Source organism: Heteronotia binoei, chromosome 18 (genome assembly GCF_032191835.1).
Source record: "Heteronotia binoei isolate CCM8104 ecotype False Entrance Well chromosome 18, APGP_CSIRO_Hbin_v1, whole genome shotgun sequence".
Taxonomy (NCBI): domain Eukaryota; kingdom Metazoa; phylum Chordata; class Lepidosauria; order Squamata; family Gekkonidae; genus Heteronotia; species Heteronotia binoei.
Window position 1 is genome coordinate 15,198,389 of NC_083240.1, and position 15,951 is coordinate 15,214,339.

At 44.1% G+C, this 15,951-nt stretch overlaps 1 protein-coding gene across 3 annotated transcripts in view; it reads right to left on the bottom strand.

Annotated features, from left to right (window-relative positions):
- Positions 1-7,282: 7,282 nt before the first annotated feature.
- The window catches only part of LOC132586940 (multiple epidermal growth factor-like domains protein 6), an 85,655-nt gene continuing 76,986 nt past the window's right edge, over positions 7,283-15,951 (bottom strand). For all 3 annotated transcript variants that reach the window (XM_060259101.1, XM_060259099.1, XM_060259100.1), the window contains one exon: positions 7,283-7,578. In XM_060259101.1, coding sequence (XP_060115084.1) covers positions 7,534-7,578 — 45 coding nt within the window. In that variant the 3' untranslated portion in view covers positions 7,283-7,533. The remainder of the gene's footprint in view (positions 7,579-15,951) is intronic.

The window sequence follows — 15,951 nt, forward strand, 5'->3', positions numbered from 1 at the left end:
TCTTGTTATGAGGCCTAAATCTCTGGTTCCCCATAGCATGTCAATTCTAGAAAATGTCTTATGTCTTGCAGAAAAAAAAGTATAGTCCCGCACTTCAGGGTTAAACTTTCTCCATATGTCCTCCAAATTTTCCTGTTTTACTAATTCAAAAAAAGACTTTGGCAATTTTCCTTCTTTTCCACTATTTTTTTCCCCTCCGGATCTATCCAATGAGTTCTCAACTGTTCCATTAAAATCTCCCATTAAGAGTATTTGATCGTAGGTCAACTCATCTAGTTGTTGTGTAATGTCTTTAAAAAAAACATCTTTTGCACCATTAGGTGCATATAGTCCCAATAACAGCGTTTTTTTCCCATTTGATGTTATTTCCACTGCTACAAATCTTCCATCCTTATCTTTAAATACCAATTTTGGCTCCAGGTCTTGTTTAATATAAAAAACTACTCCCCTTTTTTTCTGGTCAGCTAACGAAAAAAATTCCCTTCCCAATTGTTTGTTCCATAAAAATTTATAATCCTTTTGTTTAATGTGGACTTCTTGCAAACAAATTATATTACAATTTTGCTTTTTAATCCAATGAAAAGTTGCCCTTCTTTTTTGTGGTGAATTTAGTCCATTAACATTCCAAGACAATAGTTTGTAATCCATCATGGTGCAAATTCTTTATTTTCTTCAAAAAATCTCCTCAGTTCTCGGGCATTTGTGATCGTGACTCTCTTCCCCTGAAGTTCAAAGCTCACACCCTCGGGGATTATCCATCTATACCTTGTGCCATTGTCTTTCAATTTTTCTGTCAACTTTTTATATGTTCTCCTGTCATTTATCACTTCTTTCGGTAGCTCCTTCATAATTCTCACTCTGCTACCTCTTACTATCAATGATTGTTCAAAGTTTCTCTTCATAATCCTTCCCACCATTTCCTTTGTCATGAATCTTACAACCACATCTCTTGGTAAGTTATTTTTTTTGGCATATAACGAGTTGACTCTATACATGTGATCATACATGCTTTTAGTCTTATCAGGGTCTTCTTCTAAGAATTCTGCGATTATGTTTGTTATATATCCTTTCAAATCATCATTCTCTTCCTCAGGTACTCCTCTCAAACGTAGCTGATTTTCCATTAATTTGCAGTCGTGAATCGTCACTTTTTCTTGTACTTTCAGCAAGGTGGTATCATGTGTTTTAACTTTCTCCTCCACCTCCTGTACTTTCTTGTCTATTTTCCCAATTTGGTTTTTGAGGTCATCCACTTCTTTTTTAATCACTGTAGTAAGTTCTTCCTTCAACTCTTCCATCATTTTCTTAACTCCTTTCATAATCCTGGCTTCCATAGCCTCCATTTGGTCTTGCATTTTTTCTAATGAAAGGGCTCTTGTTCGGAGCTGCCTGGGCTCTGACATTTAAGCAAAGAGCAAGGGGGATGCAATTAAAATACCAAAAATTTCCGTCGCACAATTTGCAAGTTTGACTACCAAGTTCAGAAGGTCTAAATTTTCTCTCTCAATTAAACTTTGTTCTGTTTTCTTCTGAGCTTCCCAGGCCCAGATATAAATTTTTGAAGAATTTTTCCCCTTTAAAAAAATGACGAAATTTTTGACCTCACCAATTTAAAATCTGACAGTCAGGTTCAATAGAGCAGGGCTTGCCCTTTCCAGCAAGCCCAATTTCGCTGGTTTCTGAGCTCCCAAAGCAAAGATATTTAACAAAAAAGTCTTTAAAAAATCCAAAATGGCGGCCGCGATTTTTTCTCCTTTTAAAGATTTTTTTTCCCCTTTTAAAATCACCCCAGGAGCCCACCAATAATGTAGTCAATAGTTCTTATCTTCTTACCCTTTTCCCTGTCGTTTCTGTCACTTTTTAAAGTCCCAAATCTTTTTAAAACGATGTTTTAAATTGGACCTCCCAGCAATGGCTGCCGATGTTTCTCTATGATGTAGAGTAGGCTTTTTTCTTTACTGCTTCCTGTCTCTGTCACCTTCAACCTTATAGATTGCTTGACGCACTTCCTGTCTTGCTCAGTAGAGTTAGAGGACTGTTCCAGTATATTCCTGCGCAGTATGGTTGTTTACATTCCACAAATCGTAAGTAGACACAACAATGATTTCTCTTCAATTTTTAGCAGTTTTTAACACTGTCTTTTATGTCAAAATAGTCCAAACTTCACCCTTCCCTTCTTCTACTTGCAAGTTTTATATTTTCCCCTTATTTCCACCTTTAAAACGTCTCTTTAGTCTGTAAATAGCTCCGGAGTGAAAGAAGAGTTTCTGTACCTTTTTTCCTCTGTTTATCCAAGTTCCACTGGTCTTCCAAGACTTTAGTTGTTTAAAAATGTCCCAGAAGGTTAGGATCGTGACGAGCTTATCAAAGCTGAAGGAATAAGGAAAGAACAAACAGAAATGGAAAGAGTTCTGCTTGGAGATAATGAGAAATTAATTTCAAAAGTGTACAAATTACTTTTACAATGGGCTACAGAAGATGAAGTAGTGAAATCTCAAATGATAAAATGGGCAATTAATGTAAATAAAGAAATAAAGATGGAATCTTGGGAATATCTGTGGAAAAATTCCATGAAACTCGCAACATGTCATAGTATTAAAGAGAACTGTTTTAAGATGATGTATAGATGGTATATGACTCCAAAAAAATTAGCAAAGATGAACAATAAGATGCCAGATAGGTGCTGGAAATGTAAAAAGCATGAAGGTTCTTTCTACCATATGTGGTGGACTTGTGAAAGAGCTAAAATGTTTTGGCAAATGATTCAACAAGAGATATCTAAGATCCTGGGATATGAATTCAATAAAGAGGCAGAGACTTTTCTGCTGGGATTACAAATGGAAAAATTTCCAAAAGAAGATAGAACATTAATATGGTACTTGCTCTCAGCTGCTAGGACATTGTATGCGCAGTTGTGGAAGCAAGAAAAAATACCAGAAAAATGGGACTGGATTATGAAAGTTATGTCATGGAGTGAAATGGACAAATTAACAAGAAAATTAAGAGACTGTGATTTAGAACTTTTTAACCAAGAGTGGAAGAAATTCAGAAGATATGTAGAGAAAGAGTGGAAAATAAAAGGACATTGGACAATTTTTGAGGATTAAGATTTTTAAGATAACAATATAACTCTTGAAGGGGGTTCTTCTTCCCTATGTTTCTTTTTTGTTTCGTTTTTTTTCTTGATAGTTAAGGGTACCTTTAATATCTGTTTTTTTAAAGAAAATAACACTGGCGGGGGTCAAGTAATTGGGGGAGGGGTGGGAGAAAGTAAGATGTGGGGTAGAATGATGGTCTTTTTCTTAATATATATTAAGCTTTTTATAAGTTGTAGTTATAGTTCTACTACCATATGTTACTAATAAAATTGTTTATTCATAAAAGATATTGGATTTATATCCCGCCCTCCACTCCGAAGAGTCTCAGAGCGGCTCACAATCTCCTTTACCTTCCTCCCCCACAAGAGACACCCTGTGAGGTAGATGAAGATATTGGATTTATATCCCACCCTCCACTCCGAAGAGTCTCAGAGCGGCTCACAATCTCCTTTCCCTTCCTCCCCCACAACAGACACTCTGTGAGGTAGATGAAGATATTGGATTTATATCCCGCCCTCCACTCCGAAGAGTCTCAGAGCGGCTCACAATCTCCTTTGCCTTCCTCCCCCACAACAGACACCCTGTGAGGTGGGTGGGGCTGGAGAGGGCTCTCACAGCAGCTGCCCTTTCAAGGACAACCTCTGCCAGAGCTATGGCTGACCCAAGGCCATTCTAGCAGGTGCAAGTGGAGGAGTGGGGAATCAAACCCGGTTCTCCCAGATAAGAGTCTGCACACTTAGCCACTACACCAAACTGGCTCTCCACACCAAACTGGCACCAAAAGGCACCAAAATGACTTTCTCCTTATGTAGCAATAGTGGCATGATGAAGATTTCCATCCGTCTGCTTTATATGTTTTGGTTTTTTCCCCATTTTTGCGGTGAAAACTATTAGAAAGTTTGTCATATCTTAAGAGTTCAGCAAAATTCTCGCAGGGGGTTTAAACAATGGAGCCCAGAAGCAAGCTGTGGGTTTTTGTTTTTTTTTTTTTTGGGGGGGGGGGGCTCCGCTCCTGTGAACTCCTGCCCAAAATGAGACCAGAGAGTTCATTCACTTGACACAAGTTCAGTGGTCATCCCTTCAACTTAACATAAAACTTGTGTGATGAGTGTCCATCAGCTGCAAAGCATCGTCCATCTCTTATGAATGGTCACACAAGCAGTCAAGCATATTGCATCTTGCTGAGAGAAACTGTAGAAAGCATGCATTCAAACCTCCCCAGGGAACTTGTATTCTTTCCCCTCAGTTTAGGACTCATCCCTACTATGTCTCCTTGGCTTTTCTTCTGGTTGCTCTGATGTCATTATGAAGTTTGAGAAGGTGGAGATCTCTTGGCACTTCCAGCTACTACTGGCTTCACTTTTACGACAGAAAGGTTGGGCAGGAATACTGGGGAAGCCTTACGGATTTAATTCCAAGGTCCATCCAATTCTACTTATTTTCTAGCCATGTTGGCACCAGGCCACAGAGTGTGATGTTTACATGTGTACATGCCTGTAAGTCTTTAAGTGAGCCCTCAAAAACTAGTTTCTGTTTCCCCCATCGAGGCCTGTATGAGAAGAAGATGATATTGGATTTATATCCCGCCCTCCACTCCGAAGAGTCTCAGAGCGGCTCACAATCTCCTTTCCCTTCCTCCCCCACAACAGACACCCTGTGAGGTGGGTGGGGCTGGAGAGGGCTCTCACAGCAGCTGCCCTTTCAAGGACAACCTCTGCCAGAGCTATGGCTGACCCAAGGCCATACTAGCAGGTGCAAGTGGAGGAGTGGGGAATCAAACCCAGTTCTCCCAGATAAGAGTCCACATACTTAACCACTACACCAAACTGGCTCTCCACACACCAAACTGGCTCTCCACAAGAGAGGTCTCAGTTCTATTTCTGTGTGTAGGATAGGTAAACTTAATCCTACACACCAGACCCAGAGGATACTACACAAAGAGCCTTGCTCTGGACAAAGCCAGACTGCAGGCCTAAGTACAATTACTTGGGAGTAACTCCCATTGAACTGAATGAGACTTGATTTCTAAATACACAACAGTTGCACTGCCCGTCCTGAAACTCTGTGACCGACAACAATCTACAGGAAGTTTCCCAAAGGGCAAAGAGGCCAGTGTTGGGCCCTGTTGTGCTCACACGGGGAACAGGCTCCAGCATTCTCCATCTGGTGCCTTTTTCATCACCATCCCAAATAGCTAACATCTGTAATTGGTTGTATACCTCAAGACACAGGAGAGAAAGGGGAAGCATTGAGGGCACATCTGGTGCCTTTATTTACAGAGGTTTGACATTCCCACATGAAATAAATCCACTGAGTTAAACCGATAACAACCTCCTCCCCACACACGCGCGCACTGGTCCCTTCTCCCTCTTCTTCAGGCAAAGGGCTCACAAAATAGACAAGCTTATTGTATAGGAATTTATGGCATCTCAAGGAAGAGGGGAAGCACTAAGAACAAGAGGCTCCTGGCTGCCAGCATCTGCCTGTTTCCCAGACAACAGTTGTCCCTTATAAACCTTCCTGGGAGAGATGCTGTAAACAGAACCAGCCGGCTTTGCTGGCTGAAAGATGAAGCAAATTCCAGGGGAACCCAGGAAAGAAAAAGAGAAGGGATCAGGGAAATCCGCAGAAAGCTGAGAATCTCTCTCTCTCTTTCATTCTTCCTCTCCAAAGGTGGGACCAAAGTCAACTTATTATTCGAGTAGACAAGTTGCCGCTTTAAGACCAACAATGTTTTATTCCGAATGTAAGCTTTCGTGTGCTGTAAGCAGACTTCATCAGACAAACATGGAATGGCAAGCAGTCCTAAATATAGAGAAAGGGGGTAGTGAGTTGGTATGTAGAGTTATGGAAATGTTTTTAGCAGATTAAAAGAATCACAAATTGGGGTTTGTGTTTGTTAGTTAGTATCGTTAACTGGGCGGAAACAACAGTGGAGGGTGATAAAAAGCAGACAGATGTCGCGGTTGACAATACTAACACACACAGACCCCAATTTGGGATTCTTTTACTTTGCCCAAAACATTTCCATGACCCTACATACCAACTCACTACCCACTTTGTCTATATTTAGGACTGCTTGCCATTCCATTTTTGTCTGATGAAATCTGCTTACAGCACACGAAAGCTTACATTCGGAATAAAACATTGTTGGTTTTAAAGCGGCACTTTACTGCTTTGTTCTATTGCTTCAGACAAACACGGCTGCCCACTTGGATCTTATTCATTCAAGGGTCACTTCTATTTGACTCTTGCCTTGAAAACCCTAGAGGATCGCCATAAATCAGCTGTTATTTGACAGCACTTTCTACCACCAATCAGGCCTGATTTTATGGCCAAGACACCCAAGCAACTTCTTGGGACAGCATACCATGGACAGCCAACAAGCACATGGCAGCCAAGATTCTGGTGAGCGCTGTATAAAATGTCCTGGTAGTCTATGTGCTGCACAATGTTTGTGCACAATTCATAACAATGTTCATGCATGTGCACTTATGCCCATGTGTGCTAGAGCCAAGATGCATCCATTCAGCGATTTAAATGCTATAAAGCTTGGAAAAAGAGCTAAATCCTGGAATACCACCATGCTATCACCTCACCCTAGGTAAACCAGATGAGAACAATGGACTCTCATCTGGAGAAACAGGCTTGATTCCCCACTCCTCCACATCAAGACTGATGGGTGATCTTGGGCCAGTTAGAATTCTCTCAGAGTTCTCTTAGCCCCACCAATCTTGCACGGCAACTGCTGTGGAAAGGGAAGGGTGGAGAAAAGCTGGGTATAAAAACCAACTCTTCTTCTTCTATTACTACTTCTTCTTCTCCCTAACAACCTTTTAACAAGGCATTTCAAAAAGGCCAAATGAGAAGGTTCCAGTTTCTTAGCAGAAGGGTTTTATCCAGGGTTGTTGTTTTTTTTAGCAGGAACACAATTCCGGCTGGCTTGGTGTCACGGGGTACAGCCTGATATGCAAATGAGTTCCTGCTGGGCTTTTTCTACCAAAAAAAGCCCTGGTTTTATCTAATTGCAGTCCAGCTCTTGATACATTCATAAACCTTAGTTCTACCCCTTATGGTATCCCCAGCTCTGGCTTGTGGAAGCGATTATGGACAATAATTTTCCAGGAACAGGGATAAGGAGGTAGGGACAGTTGTGCTGTACACCACCAGTTTCAAAACACCACTTTTTTTTCTGTATGTGTTTACTCACATTCACACACACACCTGGCCAAGGCCCTCTACTTTGATTCAGCTGTCCCATGTGATCTATCAGCAGGCAGTATTTCCGCTGCTCCCGATTAACACAAGATAGGCAAAAAATGTCAAATGTATGCTGAATGCAGGGCTCTAGGAAGCTTTTCCCATACTCCGTCTCTGCTTTTGCACTTTTGCAGGATGGTATCATCCTCCTTCCAAGGGCTGATAACAATTGCGCTCACTTGGCATTTAGGTGGGTAATCAGAGAGACACTCAGGCTGGGCTGTGGAATAACAGACAGGCCTTTAGCACAATCTGTTTTCTTACATGCTCTGGTAGCAGCCAGGAAAGATACACCCGTGATTCTCTAAAGAAACCTTCTGCATATTTTCTAGAGGGTTTCTTTTTTAATGGATCCTTTTTCTAAAGCCAGTGAAAGCTGTTATCTCCAAGTTCCTTCCTAGTCTTCCAAGTGGCGTCAATCCCTTTCGAACGTGTTCAGATAGGAAAGGAGATGGGGCCACAGCAAAGATAAAAATACTCATTTTTTTTAAATGGGACGATGCCACAGGCGCTGGCGGGAGACTCAAGTGTTTAAGAAAACCTGAGCTGCAACAAATCTTGGCGAGAGATTCTCGACCAAGAGCAATCTGTGTTAGGTTCCCAGTGTTTCTAATTATTGCGGTTGGTTTTAAGTTCTTTTTTTTGAGATTGCAAATATGTGGCAAGTGAATAATTAGCATTCTGGTTTTATTAGTAATGCCCCGTGGCGCAGAGTGGTAAAGCTGCAGTACTGCAGTCCTAACCCCTGCTCGCGACCTGAGTTCGATCCCGGCAGAAGCTGGGTTCAGGTAGCTGGCTCGAGGTTGACTCAGCCTTCCATCCTTCCGAGGATGGTAAAATGAGGATCCAGCTTGCTGGCGGGAAAGTGTAGATGACTGGGGAAGTCAATGGCAAACCACCCCGTAAAAAAGTCTGCCGTGAAAACGTTGTGAAAGCAACGTCATCCCAGAGTTGGAAACGACTGGTGCTTGCACAGGGTACTACCGTTACCTTTTTACCTTTTTAATGGGACATCAGATTTTGGCCTTCTGAAGCGATTCTCAGCTCTCAAAAGCCCTATTTAAAAGGAACTAAAACTTTTAGTAGTGTGAATTCTGAAATGCTGCCAGATCTTGCATTTTCAAAAGCAGTGGGGCACATCTATTGCAGTCATCTGTGACAGGAATTCCAGATGCCATTGTCGCAGCTTTTAAAATCATCTGACCCTTGCTTTTATTGCAATCTGGATTCCTTTCTGCAAGTAGCAGCCCTCCCAAGCTGTTGGTTTTTAGCCTGAGCTTTACTACTAGTAATATATTTTACTGGGAAAGAACAAGCAGAGATACTTGCGGCTGGAGTCAAGCAAGAGAGTTAAAACAGGTTTAGTAGAAAGGTTTCATTTCCTGTGGTGGATTTCAGTGGACATTGTGCACCTTTTGTTTTGGCTGCACTGTCATCTCTGGCCAAAAAGCCTTGGCTGGTTCTTAAAATCAATATAAAAGCCCATGAAAACCAGTTTATCAGAAGCAAAAGCTGGGATTGGTGCACATATTGTGACCAAGTTCCCTTTGAAAACGCCATTGTCTGCCTCCAAGCCTCACTCACCAAAAGACGCAGGACATGTTGTGCAGGAGTGCAAGCATGCATCAAACACAACACAAAAGTAATTGTGGTGCAGCCCTTATGAAACACCACACAGAGGCTGTTTTCGGGCAGCCTTTTATCAATGTGCTTGTGGGTACTGGGAGCTAATGGGTGATACAGATCTCTGCTCATGACCTGAGTTCAATCCCGGCAGAAGCTGGTTCAGGCAGCCGGCTCGAGGTTGACTCAGCCTTCCAAGGTCAGTAAAATGAGTACCCAGCTTGTTGGGGGGAGGTGTAGATGACTGGGGAAGGCAATGGCAAATCACCCCGTAAAAAGTCTGCCGTGAAAACGTTGTGAAAGCAGTGTCATCTCAGAGTTGGAAACGACTGGTGCTTGCACAGGGGACCTTTCCTTTCCTAAGATTGGAGGAAGAGCCCCGTGGCGCAGAGTGGTAAAGCTGCAGTACTGCAATCGGAGCCCTCTGCTCATGACCTGAGTTCGATCCCAGCAGAAGCTGGTTCAGGTAGCCGGCTCCAGGTTGACTCAGCCTTCCATCCTTCCGAGGTCAGTAAAACGAGTACCCAGCTTGCTGGGGGGGAAGTGTAGATGACTGGGGCAGTCAATGGCAAACCACCCCGTAAAAAGTCTGCCGTGAAAACATTGTGAAAGCAGTGTCACCTCAGAGTCGGAAACGACTGGTGCCTGCACAGGGGACTGCCTTGACCTTTTTTAAAGGCAGCAGCAAGCTGCATCTGCCCCAAACCAGCCTTGTACACATTCTCCTTGTTAAACTAGAATTGCAGAGGCTTCAGAAAAATTCTGGAGCATTAAAGAAATGGATAGAAATCCACTCAACCTTTGACTTTTCTTCAAAGAGCATGGCTGATCATTCAGTAGCAAACATCTCTGGGAGTAGAAAGGAAAGAATCAGTTCTGAAAAGCCTTTGGACGGGGTGTCCCTTTCCATCCCCTTTTCCATTACATGGGTCAGATATGCCATGCTCATTCCAAACTTCTCAATTATTCACTTCATGTGCACAAGGCCAGTGTGCATTCACAACCGAGAACGCCGTTTCCCAATATCCATCGTTCCTTTCCATAGACTGTAGTTTTAACTAAGACCACCAAGAGGAGCCATATGCTTCCTTTCGGTCTCCGAACAAAAGAGCTTTGTGCAAATGCAATCGCTCACAGACTTCTTTCCCCTTAATTTTGTTTTAGTCAATCATTTCGCTCAACAGGATCAGCACAATATCTGAGTGGCAACAAGGATGGACAATTGACAAAATAAACTGCCTAGCCCTAATCTTTTAACATTTTTACACAGAGAATAGGGTTGTAGTAAACAGACCAATTTCGCACTAGACTTTTAATCCTGGTTTAGGCCTGTCCCCGAGCTGACATTCTACACTAAAACCATAGAATTCTAGAATCATAGGATTGGTTTCTCTGATTCTTTGATTCTCGTGTAGAATGTCAGTTTGGGGACAGGCCTAAACCAGGATTAAAAGTCTAGTGTGAAATTGGTCAGAGTTGTTCTGTGCAGTAGTGGGAATGTCATTTATTCCACTGTTTATTATAACCACTGTCTTCTTTATAATGCAATGATTTCTAATGTTTGCAAGCTAATTCTTGTTTTGCTAATGGTGTGCCTTTTGCTGTTATCCTTTATTGCATTGTTTTTTCTAAGTTTGCAATCTGTCTTGAGTCTCAGCAAAAAAGCAGACCATAGGTAAAACGAGCAAACAAACTGGCTTGACGTGCAGGAAAGGGCTTTGAATAGCACGGGGAGAAACATTGCCACCTGCTAATCTCTGCAGAGCAACCTTCTACAGAAAAGCACAGCCACAGAGGCTGGTAAAGACACTGGCAACTCCGGTGGCTACGGACAGGCTTGGTTCATAATCAGCACATTGTAGTGGTTAGAGTGCCAAACAAGGGAGACCCAGGTTTGAATCCCCACTCTGCTATGGAAGTTTGCTGGGTGACCTTGGGCCAATCACTCTGTCTAGCCCAGGGGCATCAAACATACAGCCCAGGGGCCAAATTAGGACCCTGGAGGGCTCCTATCAGGCCCCCGAGCAACTGGCTGTCATTTGCTTCCTTCTCCCTCTCTCTTGCTTCCTTCTGCATCACAGCTTGCTTTCCCAGGCTTGCTCAATCGCACAGGAGCTATAGAGCAAAGCCTCTATTTTCTCCATTGGCCGAGGCTCTTCCCTCTCTTGGTCCCCTGAGGAAGGAAGGAACGAGCCAGAGCTTCCTTTACCCAATTCCCTGGATCCCACTGGAGAAATACAAGGAAGCACCTTTAAGACCAATGAATGCTAAAGTTTTAAGTTTGTTTTTTTTTAAAAAAAGATCTTTAATTATGTTTGTCTGTATTCTTTATAAAGTTTATATCTCTGCTATCTAATCTTAAATAGGTACACACATGGCCCAGCCCAAGGCCCTGCCCGAGAAGGTCTCATTTATGTCAGATCCAGCCCTCATAACAAATAAGTTCAACACCCCTGGTCTAGCCTAATCTACCTCACAGGGTTGTTGCTGTGAGACTAAACTGGTGGAGGGGATAGGGCTCCCATCCTCCCTGGGGGCAGGTGTTCCCTCGATTATGGGTCCTCCAATTCACCGGCACAGGATTGGCTGGTGAGGGAGCTTCTGCAAAGAGCTTCGTTGGTGTGCGACGTGCCCGGCGTGATTACATCACTTCCAGGTAACGTAGACAGTTACCTGGAAGGACAGTTCCCCCACCGGCAGCCAGGTAAGACCCGGCAACCCTAGAAGGGGAGAACAGTGTTGTCAGCCACCTCTGAGTCACTACTGGGGGGGTGGAATATGGGGTTTCGTTATCTAAATAAATAGAGTATGGCCTAAGGCAGCCTATAAATTAAATATTCAGGCAAAACGCAGCTGTTACATGCAGAGGCAATATAAATCAGCTACACCAAACTTCATACACAAAGTTTAGAAATGAAAACAGCATAGGGAATTCTTAATGCATCTCAATTCCGCTTCAGAAGCAAGACCAGAGAATTCAGAATACCAAGATCCAGGGAGAATTTAGAATTCCTGGCCTACAGCAGCCTTTCTCGGCAACTATCCTATTTAAAGAGCCCTTTTAAACAGTTACATGTGGCTAAGCCCGCCCTTTTGTCTGGGTGCAGCTCTGCTCAGGACAGCACTGACAGATTCTTTAAACAGGGCGGCCCTTCCAAGTAGCACCATTCCTAAGCATCATCAGCCTGAAGTCAGCCATTTTTTCTTCCAACCCCTTCCAACCCTCCCAGCAATTAACACAGAACAATGGTCACATTCAACAGCCAGTTTCCTTATCACTACCCTTCCAGGAAGCCCCACCAAACAATGGGCACATCCACAAACCAATTGCCCTTTCATCACACCCCCTCCAGCCTAGAAATAGCAGCTCTCCAGCAGCCCTGGCCCCACTCAATGCACAGCAGCCAAGAAGGTCTGAGCGCCTGCTCCGGCTGCAACGCCACTGAGGATGTTCTCCGCAGCTGAGAACGAAACGTCTGGAAGGAAAACTTTCTCCAGTAGAACACGGCACTTGATCCCGAAAGACTCTACAAACCCTAATCAGCCATTTTTTTGTTTTTATTGTTTTACCACCAAGAATTCAGATTCAGGATTGCAACCAGTTATCCTGCCAGAGAACGGCTTATAAGATGAGACATCAGAAATCCATTTTGATATTTCAACAGACTTATGTTTATTTGATTTATATCCCACCCTCCCCACTGAAGCAGGCTCAGGGCGGCTCACAATGCATAATAAAACAACAATAAAACATTTAAATTAAACATTAAAAGGTAAAGGTGGTCCCCTGTGCAAGCACCAGTCATTTTCGACTCTGGGGTGACGTTGCTTTCGCAACGTTTTCACGGCAGACTTTTTACGGGGTGGTTTGCCATTGCCTTCCCCAGTCATCTACACCTCCCCACAACAAGCTGGGTCCTCATTTTACTGACCTTGGAAGGATGGAAGGCTGAGTCAACCTTAGAGCCGGCTTCCTGAACCCAGCTTCCACCGGGATCCAACTCAGGTCGTGAGCAGGGAGCTCAGACTGCAGTACTGCAGCTTTACCACTCTGCGCCACGGGGCTCTAAATTAAACATTAGGTTAAAACAATTTGGTGCTAATTTCAGTACAGTTTAAGGATGACATTCAGTGATCTTAAACAACCATTTTTATCTAATATCTCAGCAGTGGCGGTCATTTCAGTTAAAGTATCGTCTTGCAGGCCTTGTGGAACTTGACTTCCAAGGAAGGGTAGAAAGGATCACAAACAACTTTCCTTGTAACTAACTGGACAAAGACCTAAAACAGGAGGCCGGCAAAATTACTCAGACTATGTTGGTTATGGCAGCTACAATGCGGTTTCTTTATTACAACGGATGCCTCCTCTCCAGGTGCTGCTGCTAATTCTGTTTATAAAGAGAGGCAAAGATTAGTTTTCCAAGGAAAGCAAAGAGCAAGGCAGAGGGCTTTAACCTTTCCCCTCGGGGCACAAGAAGGCACTCTCTCCTCCACCCAGGGGGATATCTGTGAAGTCAGCTCCAAGCCACCTTGAGTACACAATGGAATGCAGAAGGATGTATTTGCCTTGGGTACCAAATTCCAGAGGCAAAACCCATAAGCTTGTTACGGCTCTGCAGGGAACACACCATCAAACGGAACGGAACGGCTGGCTTCAGACTTAATGGAGCTCTTTGTTTCCAAGCAAGGGGGAAAAACATACATTTGTGGAAGAAAAACTTACACTTGGCAGCCATGCAGAAAAAAACGAGAGGAGAAACTGCTCATTCGATGTGGGGCCTCTCCAGATGGTTCTTTCACGGCAATGGCTGTGAAGATCATTGCAAGTCCTTTTCCCCCCCCCCACTCCTATCAAAGTTGAAAAAGTTGAACGCAAGAAGGCTGCGGTGTCCTCGCTCAAAAACAAACACATCTCGTTGCTGAGAAAACACAATTTCCCCATCGCTTACCAGCACACATCACAGTCGTGAATGGAGCCATCGGCTGGATTAGAACATTATTTACCAGGGCAAAGCTGTGCATTTCAGAGCTCAAATGAGTACTCTGCTTACTGTGGGAGCAATGTTCCCTCTCAGCTAAGTTAGAGTGAGCTAGCTCACAGATTTTTAGCCTCCAGCTCACACATTTTTGTCTTAGCTCAGGAAGGATGACCCCAGAGAGCACACTCATTTATGCATTGGCTCACAACCTTAATGCCAGTAGCTCACAAAGTAGAATTTTTGCCCACAAGACTCTGCTGCTTAGAAGGAACGTTGTGTGGGAGGAGCCATGGCTCAGTGATAGAATACAAGATTTGCAAGCGGGAGGTCCAAGATTTTCCAGTTAAAGGATTCCAGGTAGCAGGTGTTGGAAAGGTCCTTCTCTGCTGGAGAGTTGCTGCTGGTTAAAGTGGACAACATGGAGCTCAGGGTGGGGCCAGCCCCTCCATGGTAGTCCATGCGCTATGCATGCAGGAAGTCCCAGGTTCAATCCTCGACATCTACAGGTATTTCCAGAATCAGGTAGTAAGTGATGTGAAAGACCTCAACCTGAGACCCTGGAGAGCCACTACCAGTCAGAGTAGACAGTGGTGGCTTTGATGGGCCATTGGTTTGATTCAGTGTAAGGGGCTTCATGTGAGTTAGACCAATGGTTTGATTTAAGAAGAAGAATTGCAGATTTATACCCCGCCCTTCTCTCTGAATCAGAGACTCAGAGTGGCTTATAATCTCCTATATCTTCTCCCTGCACAACAGAAACCCTGTGAGGTGGGTGGGGCTGAGAACTCTCACAGCAGCTGCCCTTTCAAGGACAACCTCTGCCAGATCTATGGCTGACCCAAGGCCATTCCAGCAGCTGCAAGTGGAGGAGTGGAAAATCAAACCCGGTTCTCCCAGGTAAGAGTCTGCACACTTAAACACCACACTTAAACACCAGACTGGCTCTTGATTTAGTATGAGGGCCCGGTCACCCTTTTATCACGGACATCTCTGCATGGTGCATCTTTTTTGCTCCTCATGCCCACTGTTGGCAAAGTACTGGATGATGTGCACTAATTTTGGGTGCTCTGTGGGTAAAATATATGGTGGATCTGCCAGAGTTGGCATGCACAGTCCTCAGAGTCATTGTGTCCTCATGAACATATGAAGCTGCTTTATACTGAACCAGACTATTGGTCCATCCAGGTCAGTGCTGTTTATTCTGGCTGGCAGCAGCTTTCCAGGTCTCGGACTGAGGTCTTTCACATCACCTACTATCTGACCCTTTTCTCTGCTGGAGAGTTGCTGCTGGCCAGAGTTTGGCATAGTGGTTAAGTGCACGGGCTCTTATCTGGGGAGAACCGGGTTTGATTTCCCACTCCTCCACTTGCAGCTGCTGGAATGGCCTTGGGTCAGCCATAGCTTTCACAGAGCTGTCCTTCAAAGGGCAACTTCTGGGAGAGCTCTCAGTCCCACCTACCTCACCATTTGTCTGTTGTTGGGCAGGGGGGAGGTAAAGGAGGTTGTAAGTCACTCTGAGACCAACTTTGCACTCATCTTACACCGCTCTCACATTCGTCTTCTCAGCGCGGCTCCCTTCCAATTTCCCACTATCTGCACTGGGGCTGCAGCAAGCATCGGCGTTTTTGCGCAGCAAACTGGTTTTTAGAGGTTTCCGTTTGCTGCACGAAAACGCCGATGCTTGCTGCAGCCCCAGTGCGGATAGTGGGAAATCGGAAGGGAGCCGCGCTGAGAAGACGAACATGAGAGCGGCATAAGGTGAGCGTGAAATCAGTCTGAGATTCAGAGTGAAGGGCAGGGTATAAATCCAATGTCATCTTCTTCATCTTCTTCTTAACTGGACAGCCAGGACCCTTCGGTATGCAAAACAGATGCTGAGCCTCTGTCCTATGGATCTTTGTGTCTCCTATGCTTTGGTGGATTCTTCCCAGCCTGTTTCTCCACTTGAGCCTATTTCTCCACCGGAGACTAGCCCCAAGAAGCAGGGGTTG